Here is a 26,740-nt window from a genome sequence, read left to right as displayed (position 1 = left end):
AATGAAAATAATTACTGAGCAATGTGAAATACATTAATTTAATGCCAAAATTATTGGACCAAGGTGCAGCAGCAACATGGCTAACACTGGCTATTTGCCTCTGCTTTTTGGTGCGCCTTCGACTTCTGCGCAAAGCACTTCAGGTATGGAACAGGCTGGAGGTCAGAAGTACTGACCTGCTGCCCTGAGCTAAACTCACTACTGTGTCCATGAAACACTGACCTGGACAGAATGAACTGGGGTGGGACCAAATGCATTCAATATCTGATCACTCAGCCTCAAGACTCTGATACACTCCCATGCACTTCAATGAGGTCACCAACCAGGATAGAAGTGAACTGAAGTGCAGTGAATGAACTGCATATGCTTTATTTTATTTTAATTTATATCAATGTTCTTAATTAATATTACATCAGGCAAAGAAATTTAGTGCAGCTGCAGGGATCACAAAAGTTATGAGACCAAATGTGAGATATCAGTCAGACCAAACCAGATATGGCCTATTGAATTATAAATTAATTTAAACAAAAAGCCCATAGCCATAGGTTTCCAGGAGTCAGTGGGGATGTTGCACTTTTCAAGAAACCTTTGAACATGCCATTAAATCTTCATTGTAACCTTCTCACATGACCAAGCTCAGAATACAGTGTCTGTTTCAGGAGTACAGGGTCAAGCATGTCCAACATCAGGCAAATGAGGCCTACTGAACATAGCACACTGAGAGTAATTAGGACCTCAGTAATGGGGATTTTGGTCTGGGAGAGGATGAAGACATTGGTTTGCTTACCCTTCCAGTAAATTATAGAATTATGCAGAGAAACATTGGTAGAATTTATGCCTTAAGTGGAGTAACTCATTACTAGCAAGTAGCCTATTTTTCTGAAGTTTTATCACTCGTTTCAATATAAAACATCCTCAAGTCAAGCACAAAAAATTATGATAATTCAGCATCTAATGTTTAGTTAAGTCCCATTGGTTCAGCATCTGGCTAACTGATTAATACAAATCCTTGTTATCGGCAAATTTACTCCCTGCAGATCTGCAAGGACAAGGACAAGAAAATCTGCAGATGCTGGAAATCTAAGCAACACCCACAAAATGCTGGAGGAACTCAGCAGGTCAGGCAGCATCTATGGAAAAGAATAAACAGTCGACATTTTGGGCTGAGACCCTTCATCAGGACAATGTTACAAGGTGTGTGCACTAGATGTGCAAACATAGCAGAGGTCAGGGTCAGAAACACCTTAAGTCAGGAGCATGTGTAGGATTGTGTCTGGACCTGGGGCTTGGAGAGTGGGCCAGTGTACTGCCCATTGTCTGGATCTGGAGAGCTTGCATACAGGCCGAAGCTTACTGGGTTCTGTTTCCATGCTTCCTCTTAATTTATCAGGGCAATTTCCTGTTTATTTTAAATTTAAAGTAACACTGTGAACACTAAAAAAAATTACTAAATTACTGTATAAGATGTAAATGAAAAGGATATGTATTGAAGTAATAGAGTAATATCCAACTGTCTGGAAAATCTACTCAACTAACACCAGCAAAGTTCCAAAGCTGCTGGATCATCAAAGAAAATTATGGACAGCTGAGTACTGGCAATATCAACATCACAATAAAAATGTTCCAATAGCCCAATTAATTCACAAAACACTCCCAGGTCAATTCAATTTCTACCATGAAGATTATTTCTTCAAAATAAAAAGACTAGGTAATACTGTAAAGTTCACTCTAATTATTACTGAGAATAAGGAGTAATCACAACAAAAAGTTGTTACAGAATTCAAAAGAACTCCTACCTCAATGGGTCCAATTTGTAAATCAATCTCAATCTGTTTTTCTCGTATCTCTTTCAAAGAACTCACAATTATTCTAATATCATCCAGATCATTGACTGGGCGATTCAATTTCTTTGAAGTCTCTTCTATGAAGATCAAGATATTTTCCAAGTTTGTTCTATATTTTTCATGACAGCTTTGAGAAAACCCAGTCATCCAGATTCTGCATTCTTCCATCAAGGATATCTTCAAATCATCTGCTTAACAAAGCAGCATTATAGACAAACTAACAAAGAAGCAAAATGAGCAAACAGGAGGAAATCTGCAGATGCTGGAAATTGAAGGAAAACACACAAAATGCTGGTGGAACGCAGCAGGCCAGGCAGCATCTATAGGAAGAAGCACTGTCGACGGGAGACCGTTTCGCTGAACACCTACGCTCTATCCGCCAGAGAAAGCAGGATCTCCCAGTAGCCACACATTTTAATTCCACGTCCCATTCCCATTCTGATATGTCTATCCATGGCCTCCTCTACTGTCAAGATGAAGCCACACTCAGGTTGGAGGAACAACACCTTAAATACCAGCTGGGTAGCCTCCAACCTGATGGCATGAAATTTGACTTCTCTAACTTCCATTAATGCCCCTCCTCCCCTTCTTACCCCATCTCTGATATATTTAGGTTTTTTTTCCCCTCTCTCTGCCCATCACAACAGGGAGGCCTGTTCTCCATCTCCCTCTGGTGCTCCCCTCCCCCTTTCTTTCTCCCTAGGCCTCCCATCCCATAATCCTTTCCCTTCTCCAGCTCTGTATCCCTTTTGCCAATCACCTTTCCAGCTCTCAGCTTCACCCCACCCCTCCAGTCTTCTATCATTTCGCATTTCCCCCCCTCTTCCTACTTTCAAATCTCTTACTATCTTTCTTTTCAGTTAGTCCTGACAAAGGGTCTCAGCCCGAAAAGTCGACAGTGCTTCTTCCTATAGATGCTGCCTGGCCTGCTGCGTCCCACCAGCATTTTGTGTGAGAAGCAAAACGAGATCAGTAAATTTTTCTGAATATTTAATAGAGAGTTTCCACATCATTCACAAGAAGAGTATTCTTAATATTCTCCAGGTGTTTCAATTACTAAAACTTAGGACATCATTGCTGGGAGCAAATTGGTATCACATAAGAAATAAAACTAATGCTCATCTTTCTTTATAGACACTTTACAATTTAGTGAAAAGTGTGTTTTGAGCATCACTAATCATTTAAAGAGTCTATAAAATAATATTATAAAATAATTTTGCCAATATTTTCAGTTTTAAATTATTTTACCTTTTCAAAAAATATAGCATCTTATCTTGACAGTGAAGCTCTAAAGTACCTGTATACAGTGCAAAAGGACCCATACAAATGACTCTGGGTTCAGCTTGAATTTGGACCTGTAGATTACAATAAAATTTGATTTGGTGCTCAAGTTCAGAGAGCGAAGGGTTTTCTTTCATAAACATTCTGAGAGTTGTTTCACGACCTTTCTTCCAGATACAGTTGTAGTGGCTCAATTTTTCCAAAACTTCCTGTAGGTCCTAGAAAAAGTATAGGTAATGCATACACTTCAGAATTTTAATGATGTTAGAATGTTGCATGATGTTTTATGGTTTTACTACTTTCAACAGGGTGTCAGTCCAGTAGAAAGCTTTTGCTTCCCACTGTTCTGACAGTTTATTAATGACTGAAATAAATAATGTGTCATTATAATAACAGAGAATGCAATCAGGCAAGAATTCGTTTAAGCATTGCTCTAAAACTAATTCAGTGAAGTCCAGGCTAAATAACTTACCCTTCTAAATGAGATGATGGATGATGAAATAAGAGAAACTAGCTTAATTATCTCTTTGTTTTCTGAAATTATTTTGTAGTAATTATTAGGCTGTGTGTAAACAGCAGCAGTATCTGCGCCTGAAATGAAGATAGAACACTTCAACTTTACTTTATTAGAAAAAATGGATCCATATTACTGGTCATTTAAGTGAAACAATAAATTTCCATCTTCCAAATGAAGCCTTACCATGAATTAACATTTATCTGAACAACTGGGCATACATTTCCCCCAACATGCTCTAGGCTTTCTCCTTCCAGTTCACAGTGGAACTCTCCAACAGTTCAAAAATATGTTTTCACCTCCTTTTCTTCAGATATTCTTCCCCTCCCATCACCCTCTAGTTGTCACCTTTACAGACACTTTACTTCTACAGATTTCTTCTTCCTCCCACCTCCTTCATTTAGTCATTCACCTGTCTTCAAGAGGCTTTGCAGTGAAATAGATTATATGATTCTTGAAGAAGCACATTGAAAACACGCAATATCCACATCTGTACTTAATGGGGTTGGTTCAATATCCTTCTTATCCAATTCAATCCCTGTATATGTCCTTTCCTCTTTATACTTAAATAGGCATTTTCCTTCTATATTAAATATCCATTTCCTTTGTCCTGATAAATACCTAATTGCTTCAGAAATTAATATACCCATTTTCTGAAAGACGTCTAATCATTTCCAGTTTTATGGCGAAATGTTCAACCCAAAACATTAGATATTTCTCTTTCTACAGATGCTGTCTGACCTGCTGAGTATTTCTGGCAGTTTCTGTTTCATTTTTTTTAGTACTCTTCCACTCTGATTGCAGCTTTTTTTTCTGCATTCATATACTCATTCTACACTTTCTGTTCACAGGTACATATCTATTTTCGACATTTATCTAAATTTCAGCCCTGATGTCAACTTCCAGTCTATACTATTGTTTCACCACCTCTGGGACGAGATTGAGATGTAGTTTTTTCGTCAATCCCACAGTGCAGAACCTTACCTGTAAGTCCATGGAAAAACTGCTTCCAAATTTCTGTCCATTCATATAAGAGGGTGAAAAACTCTGAGTAGCTTCTGCCCAATTTTTCATTAGGGGTTTCCTCCCAGTTGGCAGTAAGGAAAATCTAATCATTTTCCTGTACACCAGAAGTTATGTTCAATTGTTTCGAAACTACTGTAAAAATTAAGGAATTCCAATGCAAGTCATGCACAGAGTTCATTCCTGAAGTGAAACTATCAGCTTACAGCAGTTGAGCCAAGTCTTGATATGAGAAAGAGCATCTGAAAAATCAAGTCAGCAGATTTCTCCCAGCCAGATCCCTTGTGTTAGCAAATTAATTATATTAATGATACATGATTCATTCGGTGCATTAACCTGACACTTGCGGATAATGGAACTCACTTTGTTGATCAGCTTCACCAGTGCCTACAGCAGCATTAATAAAAGGGTCACTCTGTGTATCACTTCTCCATAGTTCAGCCATTCTTAGAGCATTCAGTTTTTTCTGTAAGTGAAATTAAAGATTTTTTCAATCTGCTCAATTATTTTGTTTCATAAATATCATATTTTCTCATGCAGTCCTTGGGACAGTGTTTCTGATAATTCACTCTTATCACATTAAGAAACTGCAGTTACCTTAAAACTCTACCTTATCAGCATTAACGGTTTAGTTGGTATACCATCTGCATTAGTAATTACACTATTGAACTCTCAGAACTAAACCTGGAATTTACAGCTGGTCATTTTTTAACTTTTTATGGTATTTTTAAGAAGCACAAGAAGAGAAAAACTATAATTTAAGTGCCTTGGAGGAATAGAATCACAATTTACAATGGATTCTCAATTTCTGATGCATTGCCCAACTTCATTACATATTAGCCAAAGTTTAGGATATTTATAATACATACTGTTGTCATCCTTTTCTTTCCCCACACAGACAACCCTTTGGAAACACTGATAATGCAGTCACAAACTTTATTCAAAATACTCTGGGTTTCTTCCAGACAGGGATGCAGCTCAATATTAGGAATGACAAGGCAAATGTCAGCACGGAGAACTGATCTGCAGACTTGCTTCTGGGAGGCAGCTTCAACATCTAAAGTATGAAAACCAACAAATCAGGGTTCCTCAAACTTGCTTATGATTAAAACCAAGTTTTATTCAGACTTATTTTCTGCTAGAATCAGAGCAGGGTCAGAAAACTCAATCCAATAACACTGATCAAATATTCATTTTCCTCTACTGAGAGCTCCACTAATAGCTAATCAACATGTGATTATCACAAACTTCCTATTACACAATCATTCAAACATTTCTATGTCTATTTATTACACAATATTTTTTCATAAATTAACTTAAGTATGTGTTAGAATGTGTATTTCTTCATGAGAACACAGATAAACAGAATAAATGCTACTTACATGATGCTATATGCCTACGATGCTGCTGCCAATAAATTTTTCATTGCACCTGTGCATTCATGTATTTATATGTGAAAATAAACTCAACATAACTGATAATAGTAATTTCTGAGGTTAATTCTATATATCGACTGGAAGCAGGGCTGCCAAAGGCATATCCCCAGTTGATCCAAAAAAAGACAGGTGGTGAACCTGTTTCTTGAACAGATTTAGTTCTTGTGTTAATGGAATTACACAACAGAGAAGCGGATCAATCAACATATTATATTAATACTCACTCATTGCAAGTATTATCTAGTGAATCTCGTACCCTGGCTCTGTCCTAAATGATGTCAAAACATTTTCCAATATTTACCCAGTTCCTTCATGTAAATTTCCATTGTGTTGTTTCCACTCTGTCACCCACAAGCTGGGAAGACAGTGTATTGACTCAGCAACAAAGAAGAAACAATAAATGATTCACAAGGGATAGTATAATAGTATACTAAATGATTATTTTGCATCAGTCTTCACTGTGGAGGACACTAGCAGTATGCCCAATGTTATAGTGTGTGAAGGAAGTAAAGAGGGTGCAGTTACTATTACAAGAGAGAAGGTGCTCAAAAAGATCTAAGTCACCCGGACCAGATGAACTGCACCCTAGGGTTCTGAAAGAGGTGGTTGTTAAGAGATTATGGTGGCATTAGAAATGATCTTTCAAAAATCATTGCACTCTGGCATGGTGCCAGAGGACTGGAAAACTGCAAATGTCACTCCACCCTTTAAGAAAGGATGAAGGCAGCAGAATGGAAATTATAGACCGGTTAGACTGACCTCAGTGAAAGTGTTAGAGTTAATTGATAAGGATGAGGTGTTGGAGTACTTGGTGACACAGGACAAGATAGTACAAAGTCAGCATGGTTTCCTTCAGGGAAAAAAATCCTGTCTGACGAACTTGTTTGAATCAATCATGGCTGATCCTTTTTTCAAGCTCCTCCTCAACCCCAGTTCCTGGCCATCACCCCGTAACCTTTGATGCCACGTCCAATCAAGAACTTATCAATCTCTGCCTTAAATACACCCAATAACCTAGCCCCCACAGCTGCAACCGGCGACAAATTCTACAAATTCACCATCCTTTGACTAAAGAAATTTCTCCGTATCTGTTTTGAAAATACACCCCTCTATCCTGAGGCTGTGTCTTCTTATCCTAGACTCTCCTACCATGGGAAACATCCTTTCCATATCTACTCTGTTTCGGCCTTCAACATTCAAAAGGTTTCAATGAGATCCCCCCTCATCCTTCTGAGTTTCAGCAAGTACAGACCCAGAGCCATCAAACGTTCCTTGTATGATAACCCTTTCATTCCTGGAATCATCCTTGTGAACCTCCTCTGGGCCCTCTCCAATGCCAGCACATCTTTTTAAAGAAGAGGCACCCAAAATTGTTCACAATACTCAAGGTGAAGCCTCACCAGTGCCTTATAAAGCCTCAGCATCACATCCTTGCTCTTGTATTCGAGCTCTCTTGAAATGAATGCTAACATGGCATTTTCCTTCCTCACCACCAACTCAACCTGCAAATTAACCTTCAGGGTGTTCTTCACAAGGACTCCCAAGTCCCTCTGCATCTCAGATTCCTGGATTTTCTCCCTATTTAGAAAATAGTCTACACATTTATTTCTACTACCAAGGTACATGGCCATGCATTTTCCAACATTGTATTTCATTTGCCACTTTCTTGCCCGTTCTCCTAATCTATGTCCTTCTGCATCCTACCTGTTTCCTCAACACTACCTGCCCCTCCACCAATCTTCGTATCATCTGCAAACTTGGCAACAAAGCCATCTATTCCATCATCTCAATCATTTATATACAGCATAAAAAGAAGCGGTCCCAACACTGACCCCAGCAGAACACTATTAGTCACTGACAGTCAACCAGAAAAGGATCCTTTTATTCCCACTCACTGCATCCTACCAATCAGCCAATTCTCTAACCATGTTAGTAACTTTCCTGTAATACCATGGGCTCTGAACTTGGTAAGCAGCCTCAAGTGTGGCATTTAGGCAAAGGCCTTCTGAAAGTTCAAATATACAACATCCACTGCATCCCCTTTATCTATCCTACTTGTAATCTCCTTAAAGAATTCCAACAGGTTCGTCAAGCAGGATTTTCCCTAAAGGAAACCATGCTGACTTTCTACTATCAGGCTAACTGGTCTATAATTTCCTTTCTGCTGCCTTCCTCCTTTCTTAAAGAATGGAGTGACGTTTTTTAATTTTCCAGTCCTCTGGCACCATGCCAGAGTCCAATGATTTTTGTAAGATCATTTCTAATGCCACCACAATCTCTAACTCTACCTCTTTCAGAACCGTAGGGTGCAGTTCATCTGGTATGAGTGACTAGTGTACCTTCAGGTCTTTCAGCTTTTTGAACACCTTCTCTCTTGTAATAGTAACTGCACCCACTTCTCTTCCTTCACACACTACAACATCAGGGATAGTGCTAGTGTCTTCCACAGTGAAGACTGACGCAAAATACTCATTTAATTCAGCAGCCATCTCCTTGTCCCCCGTTTTATTCCTCTTGCCTCATTTTCTAGCGGTCCAATATCCACTCTCATTTCTCTTTTATTTTTAACATACTTGAAAAAACTTTTACTATCTACTTTGATATTATTTTCTAGCTTGCTTTTATATTTCATCTTTTCCCTTCTAATGATTTTTTTCGTTGTTCTCTGAAGGTTTTTAAAAACTTCCCAATCCTCTATCTTCCCACTAATTTTTGCTTTATTATATGCCCTTTCTTTTGGTTTTACAATAACTTTGACTTCCCTTGTCAGCCATGGTTGTACTATTTTACTATTTGAGGATTTCTTCATCTTTGGAATACACATGTCCTGCACCTTCTTCATTTTATCCAGAAATGTACATCATTGCTGCTTTGCTGACATCCCTGCCAACAGCTCCTTCCGATTTATTTTGGCCAACTCCTCTCTCATATCACTGTAATTGCCCTTATTCCACTGAAATACAGCTACATCAGACTTTACTTTCTCCTTATTAAATTTCAAGTTGAACACAATCATATTGTGATCATTGGTTCCTAAGGGTTCTTTTATCTTAAGCTTCCTAATCACCTCTGGTTCTTTACATAACACCCAATCCAGTATAGCTGATCCCCTTGTAGGCTCAATGACAAACTGCTCTAAAAACCCATCTCTTAGGCATTCAACAAACTCACTCTCTTGAGATCCATTACCAACCTGATTTTCCTAATTGACCTGCATTTTAAAATCTCCCATGACTACCATAACATTGCCTTTTTGACTCACCTTTTGTATTTCCTGCTGTAACCTGTGGTCCACCTCCCAGCCACTGTAGGGAGGCCTGTATATAACTGCCATCAATGTCCTTTTAACCTTGCAGTTTCTTAACTCAACCCACAAGGATTCAACATCTTCTGATCCTTCGTCACATCTACTGATTCGATGCCATTCTTTACCAGTACAGCCACACCACCCCCTCTGCCTACCTTTCTATCCCTCTGATATAACATGTAACCTTGGACATTCAGCTTCCAACTACAACCATCCTTCAGCCATGTTTCAGTGATGGGCACAACATCATACCTGGCAATCTGTAATATTGAAACAAGATCATCCACCTTATTTCTTATGTTAAGTGCATTTAGATACAACACCTTGAGTACCGTATTTGCTATCTTTTCTGACTCTGCATCCTTTATGATTTGATACTCAGCCCGTTGGCTGCAACTAAGTCCCATCACCTGCCTACACTTCCTGACAATTTGCCTGCACGCTATCTTACTTTTTTACCATCCATCCTTTCCTGAGTCTCTTCACTTCAGTTCCCACCCCGCTCCTGAGTCAGTTTAAACCTTCCACAACAACTCTAACAAACCTGCCCACAAGAATACTTGTCCCCCTTGGGTTCAGGTGCAACCTGTCACTTTTGAACAGGTCATACCTCCCCCAGAAGAGATTCCAATTATCCAAGAACCTGAAGCCCTGCCCCCTGCAACAGCTTCTCAGCCAAGCAATTATCTGCCAAATCATCCTGTTTCTACCCTCATTGGCATGTGGCACAGGTAGCAATCCAGAAATTACTACCCTGGAGGTCCTGCTTCTCAGCTTTCCACCTAGCCTCTAAATTCTCTTTTCAGGACCTCATTGCTTTTCCTTCCTATGTCACTGGTACCAGTATTTACCAAGACATCTGGCTGCTCCCACTCCCACTCCAAAATGTTGAGGATGCAATCTGAGACATCCCTGACCCTGGCACTTGGGAGGCAACATACCATCCAGGTGTCCCATTCATGTCCACAGAACCTCCTGTCTGTTCCCCTCACTATCAAGTCCCCTATCACTACTGCTCCCTTCTTCTCTCTCTTTCCCTTCTGCACCACGGACCCGTGCTCGGTGCCTGTAACCTAGCTGCCGTGGCATTCTCCCACGAGGTGATCCCCCACTAAAGTATCCAACAATGATGTTTCTGGGGAATCTGACTTGAGCACGATATGCTGAAGAGGTAATAGTTAATAGTACTATTGATGACTTTCTGTTACCCTGCTGATAATTTGAAGAAAGCAGAACAGGTTGGTTACATTTATCCTGCTTTTTGTGGATAGAATAAACTGGTCAATAGATGCTTATCAGTTAATATCAAATTGTGTTGGAATAAATTTCAGAGTTCTAAAGAGAAAGATATCTCCAAGATTGTGTCAATGTCTTGAAAACAAAACAAATCTCAATTCATAGCATTAATATTGTCCGTTTCCTTTATACTTTTTACAAGAGCCACCATTTCTTAATTCATATCAACTTGAAAACACAGTTTCTGATTTCTGATTAATAGGACAATGCAATCAGTGATTTAATTAGATATTTCCTGTATTTATTATTGTTCAATCTTATATAACAATATAATTCTGCTTAAAGAAAAGTGATTATCCAGCTCTGACAAGCATCTACACAAATAGATTGCTTCAAATAATAACTTACATATCTCCAACAAATCCAAATATCGACTTTATATTAGTAAAACAAATGCTATTTTAGATATTTGTCCACAAAATAATACCTATATCCTCCCAAGCAATGGAATGAGCTCAGATACAGCACATGCAAATAACCAAAACATACTATCATTATGATTGCTAAAATCTATGGCAACTACATCAATTCCATTGAAGCTCATAAACACTAACTTCAGTACAACTTTTTTTTATCCAGCAAGCTATGGGCAAAAAGCATAATTCACCATCACTTCAGATAGGTTCCCACCATTTGTAATAAGGACATACCTATGACAGACAAACCTTCCTCACCCCCAAATTGAATACACAACCACCATGGGGTTTTTCATCCAGAGAGCCAGAGAACCCCACAGAATGAAGACAAATTAACAATAGTCAAACCTATTTTCAAACCATCATTCTTACATGTTCAAATTTAATATTTAGTTCCAACTGTTTTTAATAGCCAGGCCCAAAATAATTTACAAGAATGCTGAATGAACAATCTTTCATGTCATACTTTCCTACTCACTAATTTAACCTTTAGTGTTTCAGCTTGCATTAGAGAATGATTAGTAACTGAACTATTCACATTTTAAAATAATTATACCATGTTGACAAGAGAATATTGTTGGATATTATTAATCAGTGGACCTCATATTCATACCTTGATGATGGACCATGGACAAAGTTTGCAAACATTTTCTCAACAGCTCCAGGGCATTGCGGATAACTTTAATTAGAGCTTCTAGGTTGCGATGGCTGAAATGATTGAGCAATTCTTTTGCTTCTTGCTTCAGAAAGTTAGGATCTTGAAGTATGTTGGTTGCCGAGGTTGAACAAGCATCTGGGGAAAGGACTACTCTGGACTTCATCTGTATTTTTACTTCTTTGCTTTCTGGCATGAAAAGTAAAATGTTGTAAATATCACCAGCTAATTCAATACAAATCTTCTATTCTTCAACAACTAAATCTAACTTCCATTATATACCACACTTAACACAATAAATACATTCCAAGGTTTCAACAGGTGTGCAAACAAAAATGTAGGATGATGCTACACTGGTTTAAAAAAAATCACTGATAAACAAGAAATGTCTTGCGTAAGTCATTCTGTGGTCAAATGTGACAGGACGATTGCAAGCAACTCTGTTTTGATTCTAAGTTCCCAAAGGGAAGGAAGAAGTCAGTTAATAGGAAAGAGCAATTGCAGTAGATGAAAAAACAAGAGCCTAAATCTTCCCTAAAATTAGATGGAGGATGTATCTTCCATCTAAAACTGGATTTCAAATAAGCAGTCTAACAATTTCAACTGGGTGGAGATTTGATCCTCAAATGAAGGTTGAAGATGAAAGTTTGTATTTGAGATGAGCACAAAATCTCATTTTCATCTCACTGGAAAATGTAAATCATGGCAAATTTGTCCAGTATCCTTTCTGGCAATCAAAAGTTCCAAAATACCAGTTACCATAATTCATCTTTTAACATAATTGGGATTACCTTTCCAATTGATCCCTTATTTGCCTATCTCATTATAAAGATTGCTGCATTGTTATCATTAATAGCAGGTTCCCAACAAAATCTGTAGTGTCAAAAGGAATTGCATTCAATAGATTTTGCAATTATGTCAAAATGGCACAATTAATGTTAAGCATAAGAGGTTTATAACATTGAATATTATGAACAATTCGAAAAATCTAGTAACTTTCCAATGTCAAATCAATCAATCCAATAATTTCACTTCCATTGAAGTTTGTTTTGTCTCAGACGAATGACCTTGTATTCAACCCATTCTCCTGCAATGATACTCGATTATTCTCATCAACAGTAAGAAGAGGGGAATATTCATGTTACTGCAACCAAGCCATAAACTTCAGATGTATGGAAACAAAAATGGGTAGAAATTAAAATATACAGTATGCATCAATGATATGGGAGTATTAGTCCTCGTGAGAACAGGCATGAAGTCCACTACAGTTTTCCCATACCTTCTGCGCAATTTTCATCATCAGAATCCACATTGTATAGCATATTAATGAGTTCATTGGTTGCTGCTTCTACCAGCATACTCTTGCTTTGCAATGACTGAGCTCCCTTGGTACAGATATCCTGTAGAAAATAGATGGTGTTTGATATTTAAGGTAATTTCATTATCTTCTAAAACAAATTTGTTGACAGTAAGTGTGCATGTACCAAGGACAACTGTGCCAACATAATGTGAAAAAAGAGAGAAATTGTGTGAGGAGACTAATTTCCACAATGTTTCTACATAATATCTTTTCAACAAAACGCAGAGCCCTCTTGTGACTCTGTCCCCACCCCATCCAATTTTTATCCCTACTCTCTACTTACCATGAGAGGATAAGTGTTTCTCCATCAAGGCTCACATTCCAACAATTCCTCTTAAATCTCCATGACTCTCCACCTCCTCTTTTTCTGTATTTCCACTAGTCAATTATTCATAGAGTTGCTTTTTTGGCTCATTTTTATGAAATATACTTGGATTTTGACCCTTTATTTTAACATTAAAATCAGCTGTTTAAATTTAAGTTGTTAGACTAAAATGACTCGCATTTATGAACTATCAGATGGCAACATCATCTGGATTGTCCTACAAAGCTTTAAAGTATTCAAAGCAGCCACTTTATAAACAGTTTTGGCATTAGTGCAGCAGGAAATTTCAAAGTGCATTGGCAATAATACAGAAGGTCACAGAACAACCAGTTTTGAAGGTTTTAAGTGGTTAAAACCCAAAGTTAAAAGTGAAATGCAAGAACATTAGGGCTTCATTGTGAACATCATAAAATACTGTTATGTTATTTTATCTCTCCAGCTATAAAGCTGCCAGTGTAGTGTTGAGCAATAGAAGGGACAGTAGCATTAAATAACACTGAGACAACCACTCCTCTAACTTAAAATGTGTCTCTGCTCCCATTTCAAACAGCCTTGTTTAGAATAATAGCATGATCTTTGTATGTATTTGAGATGAGCACAGAATTTCATTAGGTTAACAAAAATATTCAGATCTCAAGAACATAACTTGTTCAGAGTCTCCTTTAATGTATGAAAGGTTTAAAAAGTAATTATTTTCAATTGAGTCTTAGAAAATACCCTGAAGGATTGTTTTTAAGGACTAGATTTTCTACTGATTATAAATTACCTTGTAGAATGGTCATCTGTAATGTGTACTGTAATTTTAACATCAATTTCGGTCTATTTAGGTCAGGGTGAAAAAGAAAATAAATTGCTGCCCTCTACACTATGGGACATACATTCATATGGTTTCACCTCTGGACTTTGTTCAGTAAGATGGTAAGTAACATTATGCAGCACCTGTGTGTGTCTTAAAAACTCCTCACATGTCCACGGTGTTTCCTCGGGAAATTCACAAAGCGTTATAGTACTCATATCCCACAGAATCCGCTCTATACGATATTCCATAAGGTCGTTGATTCTGTGAATCAGCAAATCAATTTCCCCTAGAAGTAAAAACATTTTAAAAAGGAACAAAAATCTTTTGAAATATTGGAATTTATAATTTTGTGCTGTTCCACATTTTAAAACGCTGTTCTTAAAAAGACAGTGCATGGTTGCATACAATGGTACTTTGTATCACATAAAGTTAAATACACTGAATGGAAAACTACCAGCTATTGTTCTACTACCACTTAACAACTTGGGTCCATGAATTCAGAAAACATTATTACTTGAACAACTCTCCTTTTCATTGCATGCATTTCTAGGTGATTAATTGACAGCTAAGATATTATTGCACATTTCATCCTGGCATTCAAAATCAAAATGAGCAAAACTTACTTTCACACAAAACAATAAGTGTGCTAGGCCCCTTAAATTATTCCTTAAATGCAGCCATAGCTATAAGGTCCAAAATGTAAGGGCCAAATTGTAGACAGTAAACTTCCACAATGATCAGCATGATAGTGATCAATTATCTAATATCACTGATTGAGAGGTAAATATTGACTAGATGGCAGAGTTAACTGTTCTGTGTTTCTATACTAGGGTCTTTTACACACACATGAAAAAGCAAATGAAGCCTCTTATAATATCTAAAACAAATAAAAAGCTGACATTCCCAAAATGAGAGCAGCACACCCTCACTATTGCACTGGACCATCAGCTAAATCATAATTCTGAAATCTTTGGAGAGACTTGAACTGCAATGTTCTGACTAAGAAATGAGACCCATTGAATCAGAACAGACAGGTATAAAATAGACCCTTTATAGCTAACAACAACACACACAAAATGCTGGTGGAACACAGCAGGCCAGGCAGCATCTATAGGGAGAAGGGACTATCTCAGGATGAAGGGTCTCAGCCCGAAACGTCGACAGCACTCCTCCCTATAGATGCTGCCTGGCCTGCTGTGTTCCATCAGCATTTTGTGTGTGTTGTTGTTTGAATTTCCAGCATCTGCAGATTTCCTCATGTTTGCCCTTATTCTTTGACAACTGTTAGTTGCAACAGAATTCATTACCTAATTTCTTAAACACCTTATCCACAAAATGGTCATTGGTTAATGATGTCCAGTTTAGTGTTACAAGACCTGGCTGAAAAGTTTCATCAATCTCATGCACACGTGGTGCTATAAGGGTTTCATAAACTGGCTTAATTCTTCCACGTACTCTGGTGTTTTCTTCTAATAATAGCTGAAAGTATCACAAAGAACATTAGGATCTGCAATTACTATTTCATTTTAACAGAAAAATAAAATCATATCAGTTTATATCCCTTAGATATTGTCAGTAAACCAGATGGTAGAATCACATCATAAATGCTACTGTTATCAAGCACATTCAAAAAACAGTAATTTTACAGACAGGTTTAGCAACATAAGAATATAGTTTAAATGATTTAGATGTTTCAGACAAATAAAATAAAATCAATGCTTATCTCTATTTACATATTGATCAAGATCTGTCTTCATCCAGGTAAGTCACTTCAGTACTGAAGAAGAAATATTTTGCCTGATTTTACTTTTCAGTGTCACCAATCAGGTACAATATATCCATACAGAGATTAAAAAGTTACAAAGCAGACCAAATAATGAACTTCAAAAGACATGACTTAAACTGAATTCTTCAATAAGCTACCATGATGATTTTCACAAAATTAATGACTTATCTATTGTTTAAATGGAGATGTTTTAGATATTAAGGGGAAATCAAGATCTATGTGTTCGTGCTTGTAAGTGGATCTGAGATGAAAGATCAATCATAAACTTACTGAATGGCCGAGTTAGCACTAGGAACAAAAGGACCTATTCCTAAATTAATACCTCCATTCGAATTAGCAAAAAAATAGAAATATCTGAAATTTCCCTGAAAATAATATGTTATTTTTCCACTGATGGCTGTACCACTTGTGTGTTCACAAATCAAAAACACACAAAATACTAACTTTGAAATGAAAATATTAACTCTGTTCCTCTTTCCACAGAAGCTGCCTGATCTCCTGAGAACTTCCAAAAAGTTCACCTTTTGTTTAGATTTCCCGCGTTTGCAGTGTTTTTTAAATATTTTTCTTTATTGGCTCTTTCTCAGCTTTGTAAATATATAGAACTATCAATAAGAATCACTAATATCATCTTAGTACACCTGCAAAAAACTCATTTGGGTAAGTTTTATATGTATTTTAGATCTAGATTTTTATTTTATAGAAGATATGAACAGATATTTACAACCAACTATTGAAAACTCATAGAATGCTGGAGGAACTCAGTAGGGCAGGCAGCATCTATGGAAAAGAGTACAGCTGACATTTCAGGCCAAACCCCTTCAGCAGGAGTGGAGAAGACAGATGAGGAGTTAGAGTAAAAAGGTGAAGGTAAGGGAAGGAGGAACACAAGGCTGATAAGTGAAGCAGGGGAGGGAAGGGATGAAGTAAAGAGTTAGGAAGTTGATTGATTAAAGAGATATGGGCTAGAGAAGAGGGAATCTAATAGGAGAGGGCAGAAGGCCATGGAAGAGAGAAAAAAGTGAAGGAGCAGCAAAGGGAAGTGATAGATAGGCAAGGAAATAAGGTGAGCGAGAGAAATGGGAATGGAGAATAGAGAAGGAGGTGCAGGAGCATATTTGGAAGGAAGTTCAAGAAATCAGTGTTCATGCCATCAGGTTGGAGGCTACCCAGACAGAATTCAAGGTGTTGCTCCTCCAACTTGAGTGTGGCCTCATCATGAGAGAAGAGGAGGCCATGAATGGACATGTTGAAATGGGAAGTGGAATTAAAATGGATGGCCTCCAGGAGATCCCTCTTTTTCTGGCGGAGAACTCAGGGGTTTGCCTTTGGACAGATCAGCTTCAAAATATAATTCCTCATAAAAACGCTTGTTAAAATGTTTTAAGATGAGGGACAATACTAATGTAATCTGGGACTGCAAATCAGCAATTTTTGTGCCAAAAATTATACATGTAAGTAATGCAACCTGCAGTTCTTTAGCGTGATCACACACATTAACTATGGGGTAATTAGATATATTTACCTATAGATACTCTTACAACAATTAAGAAGTCTCTGGAAGAGCACTTGAATCAGCAGGGCATGGTAGGTTTTAGAGCATGTGTGGATAACTGGGATGGCATAAGTAGGTACTTGATGGTCTGCACGGATATTGCCGTCTTATTTAACTACTACATCACCAGGTTCAGGGACAGCTTCTTTCATGCAACTATCTATTTCTTAAACTGACTTGCACACTCTCAATCCTACTTCAATGTGAAATACAATAGATCACCTCTTATCTACCATGGACTTGTTCCTTTTGCGGTTATTTTTTTCCTTCACTGTCTTGTACCTAATAAAGTGGCCAGTAAATGTATGTCCATGGTCATCTCCTGTGTGAGCCCATCCACTACATGCTTCAATGTGTTGTGCGCTCCGAGCTACTCTTCTGCACACCACTGTTGTAACACATGATAGTTGAGCTACTGTCACCTTCCTGTCAACTTGAACCATTCTGCCCATTCTTCTCTAACTAACAAGGTGTTTTTGCTGTTCACTGTATGTTTCTTGTTCTTCACACCATTCTCTGTAAACTCTAGAGACTGTTGTGCGTGAAAATCCCAGAGGTCAGCAGTTTCTGAAGAACTCTAACCATCCCGTTTGGCACCAATAGTCATTCCATGGTCAAAGTCACTTTGATCACATTTCTTCCCTGTTCCGATGTTTGGGCTGAACAACAAGTGAACCTCTTGACAACCTCTGCATGCTTCTATGCCTTTTGTTGCTGCCACACGATTGGCAGATGAGGTATTTATAACAACGAGCAAGTTTACTGGTGTACCTAATAAAGTGGCCACAGGGTGCATGTGCCTGTGCTGTTGCTGCAAGCAAGTTTTAAAATGTGCATGTCTTACCGTACTTGTGCATCTGACAATCAACCCAATTTGACTTCAGGATCAGATTATCACTGATTTACTGTATGCGGTGTGAAAATAACTTGCTATGTATTCAAGGTAGAACTTTGTTCCATAAGTAATACACATAATTTACGATATGATAGAGTCAATAATTCCTTTTAAGAGATTATTTTAATGAAGTTAGATTTGAAAACTGTAAGCTAATGTATTAGCACTTTATTTTCTGCTGCTGCAAATCACCTGCCATGGATATACTGAGGGCAATTGGTAATCAGGCATGTATCACTGAATTGACTTCAAGCCCAGATAGGCAAGCTTGCCAAGTGTATTTAATTACTGAGTGACAAAAAGTTGCATTATAACATCAATGATCAAAGTCTTTTCTTTCTTATTTAGCATTGTTTACGATGGGCACCTTTTTGAACACTTACGCAGAACTCTACATTTCTTGTCAGCTGCATTCAGCCCTTATACAGATTACTTAAACTGCTTTTCAAGATCAGGGAAGAATCTCAATGTGGACATAACAGTTCACAGGTAAAGTAAGACTACATGAAAACTCACAAGTAGTTCAGGAACACACAGTAAACCACAGAAAGGCACAGCAGATTAATTAGTATCTGATTGAGAAATATAAAACTCCAGGTGTACTTTTACAATAGAAGTGACTGAATTATAAACCAATCCATTATTAATCTATCTGGACATCTCCCATGTTTATTTAAGGTCTTCAATATTTTTTGTTGGAGTTCATTATATCAACACAATTAATCCCTGAACACCAATAGATCAAATGTAGGCTTTATTGACTGGCTTGAATCTCGGGTTTGAATTCAAATTGGCTTTACTTTTCTATGCTTCCCCTTGGTTTCAAAGCTCAAAATAAATTTATTATCAAAGTATACAGAGTGTGTGTGTGTGTGTGTGTGTGTGTGTGTGTGTGTGTATGTATATCTATATATATAAAAAAAATCATTTACAACCCTGAGATTTGTTTACTTAAGGCATACTCATTAAATCCAATAATCATAATAGAATCAATGAAAGACTGTATCTAACAGGGTGGACAACCTGTGTGCAAAAGACAACGAAATGTGCAGATGCAGAAGAAAAAAGGAAATAATAATAAATATCAAGAACATGAGAAGAGCCCTTGAAAGTGAATCCATAGGTTGTGGGAACAGCTCAAGTGAATCTGAGTGAAGTTATCCATTCTGGTTCAGCAGCCTGATGGCTGAGGGATAATATCAGTTCCTGACTGTGGTGACAGGAGTCCTGATGCTCCTGTCCCTTCTACCCAGTGGCAGCAGCAAGAAGAGATCACCCCTGGGTGGAAAGGGTCCCTGATAATGGATGCTGCTTTCCTGTGACAAAACTCCATGTAGATGTGCTCAGTGGTGAGAGGGCTTTACCCATGAAGGACTGGACCATATCCACTACTTTTATAAGTTTTTTTGTTTAAGGGCATTGGTGTTTCCATACCAGGCTGTGATGCAGCCAGATAATATGCTCTCCACCACACCTCTATAGAAGCCAGTCAAAGTTATAAATGAAACTTCGCTATCTTCTAAGGAAGTAAGTATGCTGGCATACTTTCTTTGTAATTGCACGTACGTGCTGGGCCCAGGACACATCCTCTAAACTGTTAACACTGAGGAATTTAAAATTGCTGACCGTCTCCACCTCTGAGCCCCCCAATAAGAATTGGCTTATGGACCTCTGGTGTCCTCCTCCTGAAGTTAATCAGCTCCTTGGTCTTGCTGACATTGAGTAAGAGGTTGTTGTGGTATCACTCAGCCAGATTTTCAATCTCCGTCCTATTTGCTGATTCATCACCACCTTTGATTAGGTCAATGACAGGGGTGTCATCAGCAAATTTATTGAACAGCTTTCTTTCATAATTTAACTTGTTCTTTGACTTAGAACAGGTATTTCAAGCTCCAGATGAATCAACCAACATCTAAATTCTGTTAAAGTAAATTGATTCAAGGAAAGGAAAACCTTTTAAGCATAATAAAAATAATGGTCTCTCTCTGCCAGAGCAATATAAACTAAAGGGCAGCATAACTTTGTCCATCTGTATACCTTTAAGTAAAATTGCTCAAGAAACATATTATTCTGCATTATCAGTCTGCCACCTTCAAAATAATGAATAGTACCTGCAGCTTATTGTACATCTTTTTCAACATAGCCTGCTTTTGCAGAAGTGCTTTTGCATTGCTGGGAATCTCCAAACCCATTCGAACCATGCATTCTGCTTCTCTCATCAGGACTGAAAGATCAGGGTCAAAGTTCACAAACATCTCTCCAGTGTCAGGATGTTTAACCAGTAAAGATGCTTGAAGACCAAACTGGACAGTATCAATCTGAAACAGGATTGTAAATAAAAGATGCATTAATTTCTGTGTACATTTTTCTAAATAAGCAGATCTTCTTTGCCTCCGAAATAAATCTCAGTACTATATCTATTTCTCATCTTTATGTTCTACAACTGCAGTTACAATACAAAGAAATATTTAGATGATATAGGCAACGGGACCTCTGGTAAGCAAGAGGTTTGTAAAAAGTGAGATAGCAGGAGTTAAAGGACTGCATGCTCCTGTTAAAATAAAAACAAAAGCTGCTGGGAGCGGGATCCCTAGGATATCAATGGGCATTGTAATTCTAGTCAAGAAAAAGGAGGCTTAGGTCAGATACAGATAGCTGGAGTCAAATGAATCACTGGTGATCTATGGAGGATGCTGGTATATTCAAGAAGGAAATTAAGAGGGCTAAGAAGCAACGTGCAGTGGTTTTGCCAAAGAAAATTGAGGAAAATCCTAAGAGATTTTTAAAGTTAGTTAAGGGAAAAAGAGTGACTGGAGAGAAAATAGGGCCCTCAAAATACAAGATGGAAGTCTATGTGTGGAGCCGCTGGAGATGGGCAGAGTTCTCTATAGTTATTTTTCCTGTTTTTACCATTAAGAAAGCCATTGACTTGGAAACCTGACAAAGTTAAATGAAGTGCTTTGGGAGCAGTCCATATTGCAGAAGGTGTTTTATGTGTTAAGAAGCATATAGTAGTCAAATCTTGAGGCCCATATAAAGGTTGTCTAAGAATATTATGGGAAGCAAGAGAAGAGGTTCTAGAACTTGAGATATTTGCAACATCATTTCCAATGGGAAGACTGGACCAGAAGACTGGAGGATGGCAAATGTTGTGCCTTTGCTTAGGAAGTGTTAGTAATTATAGACCCATTGGCCCAAAATCCATGGTAGGAAAGCATTCTGAGGGATAAGATATATACATTTGGAAAGGTAGGAGTTAATTAGGAATAACCAGCATGGGTGTTATGCATGGGAAATTCTTTAAAAATTTGATTGAGTGTTTTGATCAAGTGGTAAGAAATGTTGAAGGAAGGGTGGTAGATATTGTATATATGGATTTTCGTAAGGGGTAGAATCATAAGGGACACAGATAGGATGAAAAGTCTTTTCTCCAGGTTTGAAGAATCAGAAACTAGAGGTTGCAGTTAAAAGATTACTTATGTTATTTTATTTATTTTGTTTAATGGCACATAACAGATTCAGCCCTTCCAGCCCTTCGAGCTGTGCCGCCTCAGCATCGTACAACCCCAATTAACCCTAACGTAATCACAGGACAACTTATAGTGACCAATTAATGTACCCAGTAGATCTTTGGACTGTGGAAGGAAACTGGAGCACCCAGGCAAAACTCACACATTTCATGAGAGGGAAATACAGAGACTCCTTATTGAACAGTGCCAGAATTAAACACTGAACTCCGCAACACTCTAAGCTGCAATAGCACAGCTATGCTACTGTGACTCTGGAGGTGAAAGGTTTAAGAACCTGAGGCACAACTTCTTTGTTTGCATAGTGGGTGGCAAATATATGGAATCAGCTGCCAAATGGAATGGTTGAGGTAGGTACATTCAACTTACTTAGGAAGTATGTGGACAGGTATATGGATTACAAGATTTTGAGGATATGGTTTAAGTACAGGGAATGGGGAAGGAACTATCAACATTTTGTGTTGATACTCTGCATCAGTGGGGAGGGGAGATAGCAATATAAAGAGGAGAGGGGGGAAGGTGGAACAGGAGTCTGTGGCTCTAGGTTACGAGGACTATCAATAGAATAAAATTGTATGATTTACCATATCAATTGTGATCCAAAGCTTTATAGAATTAGAATCCATTCTGACAGAGACCTAAAAACACTTGTTAAATTTTCTGACCGCTGAAATAAATGTAGACACTATTTTCAATGGCCAAATCAGTTCTAAATTAATTTCACTATGCACAGCATGCACACAAGCCAGAGAAGCCTTCACTAAGTTCCTTACACTGGCAGCTTGAAACTAAGTCTGATTCTAATGGCTAAGGCTAGCAGGTGTAAGCCAGAAATTTAGAGGAACATTTCCAGACAGGTGTAAGGTTATGCAACCCATATGTTTGCATGCATGTTACCAAGCAGCCCCAAGTTGTTTTAATGACCACAGATATATGACTTTTATCTTATTGTTGGTACAGTAATATAAATACTGCAGATGCAAGTATTAAAAAAGCTCACAATAAACATGTTACGATAACCTACCTGTTGCATCCAAGCTCTGTGATAAAGCACTTCATATTCCAACAAAATCCTGGCCACTTTGTTGTAGCTGCGAATGATCCTCTTTGCATTTTCGTTCTGCAGGATACAAGGCCTCTTCTCAAGCAACAACATGGGCTCCTGAATATGTCTGAAGAGCTGGCGAGCCCACATGATTTTCCCAGCTACTGGAGGAAAGTTGCGTGGAATTGGAGGGTCAGTGCTTTCCTTTGTATAAATTTGGGACACCTGGTTGATATCTTTATTGTAGCTATGGAGAATTTTCTGAAATTGTTTGTCAATTCTTAGTTCTGGTATTCCAAGCCTAAAAAACATGTTATTGATTGTTACGTGCTCACATGAACATCAATCAAAATTAGATGGGTTCAATAAAATCAGGGCATTTTCCTTTAATTGGTTATCACTTAAACTTATTCAAAATTGGTAAAATATCTGATGGATAAGACACACAACAGAAAAAATAAAGTTAGGGACATATATTTTTACCAACTCCCCCCCCACCCCCAGCTTATTCACTCCCTCAAATAATACCCTTGTCCATTCATCCCATTCCACCAATCTCCTGTACATTGGTGAGACCCGTTGTAAATTGGGGGACCACTTCATCAAGCACCTCCATACCATCTGCCTCAAGCGGGACTTCCAAGTGACCAAACATTTTAATTCCGATTCCCATTCCATGGCCATCTCTTGTGCTGAGATGAGGCCACCCTCAGGGTGGAGGAGGAACATCTTATATTTCATTTGGGTAGTCTCCAACCTGATGGCATGAACATCGATTTCTTCTTCTGGTAAACAAACTCCCTCTCCCTTTCCTCTATTCCTAACTCTCACTTTTACTTCATCTGCTTATTACTTCCCCCTGGATCCCCTCCTCCCTCCCCTTTTCCTATAGTCCACTCTCCTCTCCTTTAGGTTTCTTCTTCTCCAGCCCTTGATCTTTCTTACCTACCTGGCTTCACCTATCACCTTCCAGTTAGCCTCCTTCCCTTCCAATCCATATTTTTATTCTGGCATCTTCCCCTTCCCTTCTCAGTACTGAAAAAGGGTCTCAGCCCAAAATGTCGACTATCTATTCACTTCCATAGATGCTGCCTGGCCTGCTGAGCTCCTCCAGCATTTTGCATGTGAGGCCTCAGAGAAATTGTGCCAGTACAGACTACGGCAAAGTGCAGCTGAGTGAGACACCAGGTAATTAAAGTATTCCAACATGGATCTAGTCAAACACCACATTGGAATCAGTGTCAACAAAATATTTGTAATATGGTCCTTAAGTTCACACCATCAAACCAATTTCCAGTATTACAAATCCAAAGCTACACTGGCAGCAACTATTAAGGAACTGGTAAACATACAGATACATCAAAGCCATCATAACAACAGAAACTTACGTCTCAAACTTCTCTAACAGTGACAAGGCCCTTGGAGTACTTGAGATGCTGTCAAAAGTCATGTTCATAAACTGTGTGATTTCAGCCTGCCAAATATAGACATGCAGCTATAATAGACACTCTTACATTTGTTTTATTTCTTTTTGAGTTTTCACATCACACATAAGCATAATTCCTAGGCAAGTGGCAAACAAAAGATTCATCCTATCCTTATATTAATGCCACTTATTTGGATTAATATAGCATATATTAGGCTGATGTTTGGGCAGATTACATAGGTTTTTTGTTCAACCCTTGGAAAATGCTGAAATCATCTTGAGTTTTGAAAGACTTTCTCAGGGAATTAGAATTTCCAAATCCAAGAAAACTATCTTGAATAAAAACTCAAAATTGTATGTACAGTAAATGATCACACATTAATACACACAGGTAACTCATTGCCTAAACAAAGAGTTAAGGGACTGAAATTAATCAAATTCAAGATCAAGTTGCAGGAGGTTATTACACAATGCTTTCATTTCTGTGAGCCAAACTGATAGAATTCAAGCCTTCCCTATCCGATAGGTATGAATTTGCTAGGAGTGATGGTTTAATGTCTGTCCTGTGTTTCTGGCTAAGTACAATGAATAATCAGGATGTAGTCAAAATTAAAAGATCAGGTTTGGGGCAGCAAATATCTAGAAAGGTACTTTTCCAATCATCTACTTACATTAATAGAGGAAAACTATGTAGATTACTTTATAGGAAAGTTCTCTGCCAAAGCAGTTTTCTTATATTCAATGTGGCTAAATATTCCTGTTTTTATTGGTACTGGTATTGGCTCTGGGCACCGTTTTGTTCATAACAAACAAATACATTTTCTCAGCAAAAAGGTCTTTCACACCTGAGATACCAATGCTTCAACTGGAAATCAAGGAATACAGAGTTACTGCAGAACAGTGGCACCAAGATAAAAGATCAACCAGGATCTTGTTGAATGGCAAGATCAGGATGAAGGGCCAAATGGCCTCCACTTGCTTCTACCTCATATGATGACCAGGACAGCGATAAAGCCAAATTAAAACAAAATTGCACATCTCAGTGTGAACCCCAATGGAATCCTATTACATCAATGTAACATTTTAATTTTGTATGGAGCAGAATTGATCCTCTAGGAAAATCATCTCCCATGAGTCCAGCAAACATCAGATAGAATATATTAGACTGGAAAAGTTCAAAATATAGTTCAAAGAGTAAATGGGGAACTATTTAGCAAACATTTATTGTGTGCATTGACTTACAAATAATGTCAAATAAAATAAATCCAGATTCTTTCATTCAAATCATTAAATGAATACAAACCTGCAAATCATTGATTTGTGTGGTGAAATTCTCATAATCCATATCAAAGGTAGTCTTTTTATGGTCAAGCAGATTGTAATCTTGTTTTCTCATTGCAGATACAATTACCTGAATTTTATGTCAAACAGTAAATGAACTGATAAACTGTCCCTTATAAAAATGAACATAAATATAATGTCTCCAACTAATTTTTATCACATATCCTTACAATAAGATGCAAAGCATAATATGCCAGGAAATTCAGGTTCATGGTGTTAAGTGTGCTGCACAGTACATGCCACAGTTCTGTCAACTTCAATAAATTTTACTGACTATGTGTAGAGCACAATTAGAGTTACCAGCCAAGATAAATTTCTAGGTAACCAAGTTTGAAATAACTGAGGCTGCTTCTTAGGTAATTCACAATACACCTTCACATCCAGTATTCTCACATACTATTATGAATTCCAGATGGGCTTGCGTTGATTAAGAATCATTTCCCAGTCCTCTTCAAACTATTTGAACAATTATGTCACAATGAGGCATAAATCAAATGCAGATGGTATTTCAACGAAATAAAAATTTCTTTGCTTTCTGCTCAATGAGATAACTGTATTTCTAACCTGATATTTGCTTGTTATCTTTTCAATTCCCTCAATAGTGGATTCTTCCAGGCTGGAATATACTTTAATTGTCTCAATCATCTTAATAATCTTTCTTAGCCGCCTCTCAAATGCATTAAACTTTCCAAAAGTGCAGATTTCACTGAATTCAAAGGGCTTTTCCTTCTGATGTTCCTTCATCTTTTGCTTGGTAGCACTATAACAGTACTGGTATTCCTAAGGTTTATAAAAAAAAGAATAACAGTTTATATTAATGTGGGAAGCTTTATTCTTATTTATCTTAGTCTAATTTCATTAAAAATCTAGACTAATATACATGGTGCTTTACTCCCCAACAACCTGCTT

The 26,740-nt window shown here is 37.8% G+C and overlaps 1 protein-coding gene across 1 annotated transcript in view; it reads right to left on the bottom strand.

Moving 5' to 3' along the window:
• The window catches only part of LOC132406620 (dynein axonemal heavy chain 5-like), a 180,312-nt gene that overhangs the window by 122,910 nt on the left and 30,662 nt on the right, over nt 1-26,740 (bottom strand). Inside the window, exons 11-24 of the mRNA XM_059992430.1 lie at nt 26,396-26,611; nt 25,794-25,901; nt 24,453-24,538; nt 23,044-23,365; nt 20,604-20,810; nt 15,564-15,735; nt 14,397-14,542; nt 13,052-13,172; nt 11,731-11,961; nt 5,532-5,719; nt 5,026-5,128; nt 3,598-3,716; nt 3,142-3,334; nt 1,797-2,032 (exon numbers count right to left, since the gene is read on the bottom strand). Coding sequence (XP_059848413.1) covers nt 1,797-2,032; nt 3,142-3,334; nt 3,598-3,716; nt 5,026-5,128; nt 5,532-5,719; nt 11,731-11,961; nt 13,052-13,172; nt 14,397-14,542; nt 15,564-15,735; nt 20,604-20,810; nt 23,044-23,365; nt 24,453-24,538; nt 25,794-25,901; nt 26,396-26,611 — 2,448 coding nt within the window. The remainder of the gene's footprint in view (nt 1-1,796; nt 2,033-3,141; nt 3,335-3,597; nt 3,717-5,025; nt 5,129-5,531; nt 5,720-11,730; nt 11,962-13,051; nt 13,173-14,396; nt 14,543-15,563; nt 15,736-20,603; nt 20,811-23,043; nt 23,366-24,452; nt 24,539-25,793; nt 25,902-26,395; nt 26,612-26,740) is intronic.

This window comes from Hypanus sabinus, chromosome 17 (assembly GCF_030144855.1).
Source record: "Hypanus sabinus isolate sHypSab1 chromosome 17, sHypSab1.hap1, whole genome shotgun sequence".
In the NCBI taxonomy this organism is placed as follows: Eukaryota; Metazoa; Chordata; class Chondrichthyes; order Myliobatiformes; family Dasyatidae; genus Hypanus; species Hypanus sabinus.
The sequence above is the reverse complement of the archived record's forward strand: the minus strand, read 5'-3'. Positions and strand labels throughout refer to the sequence as shown.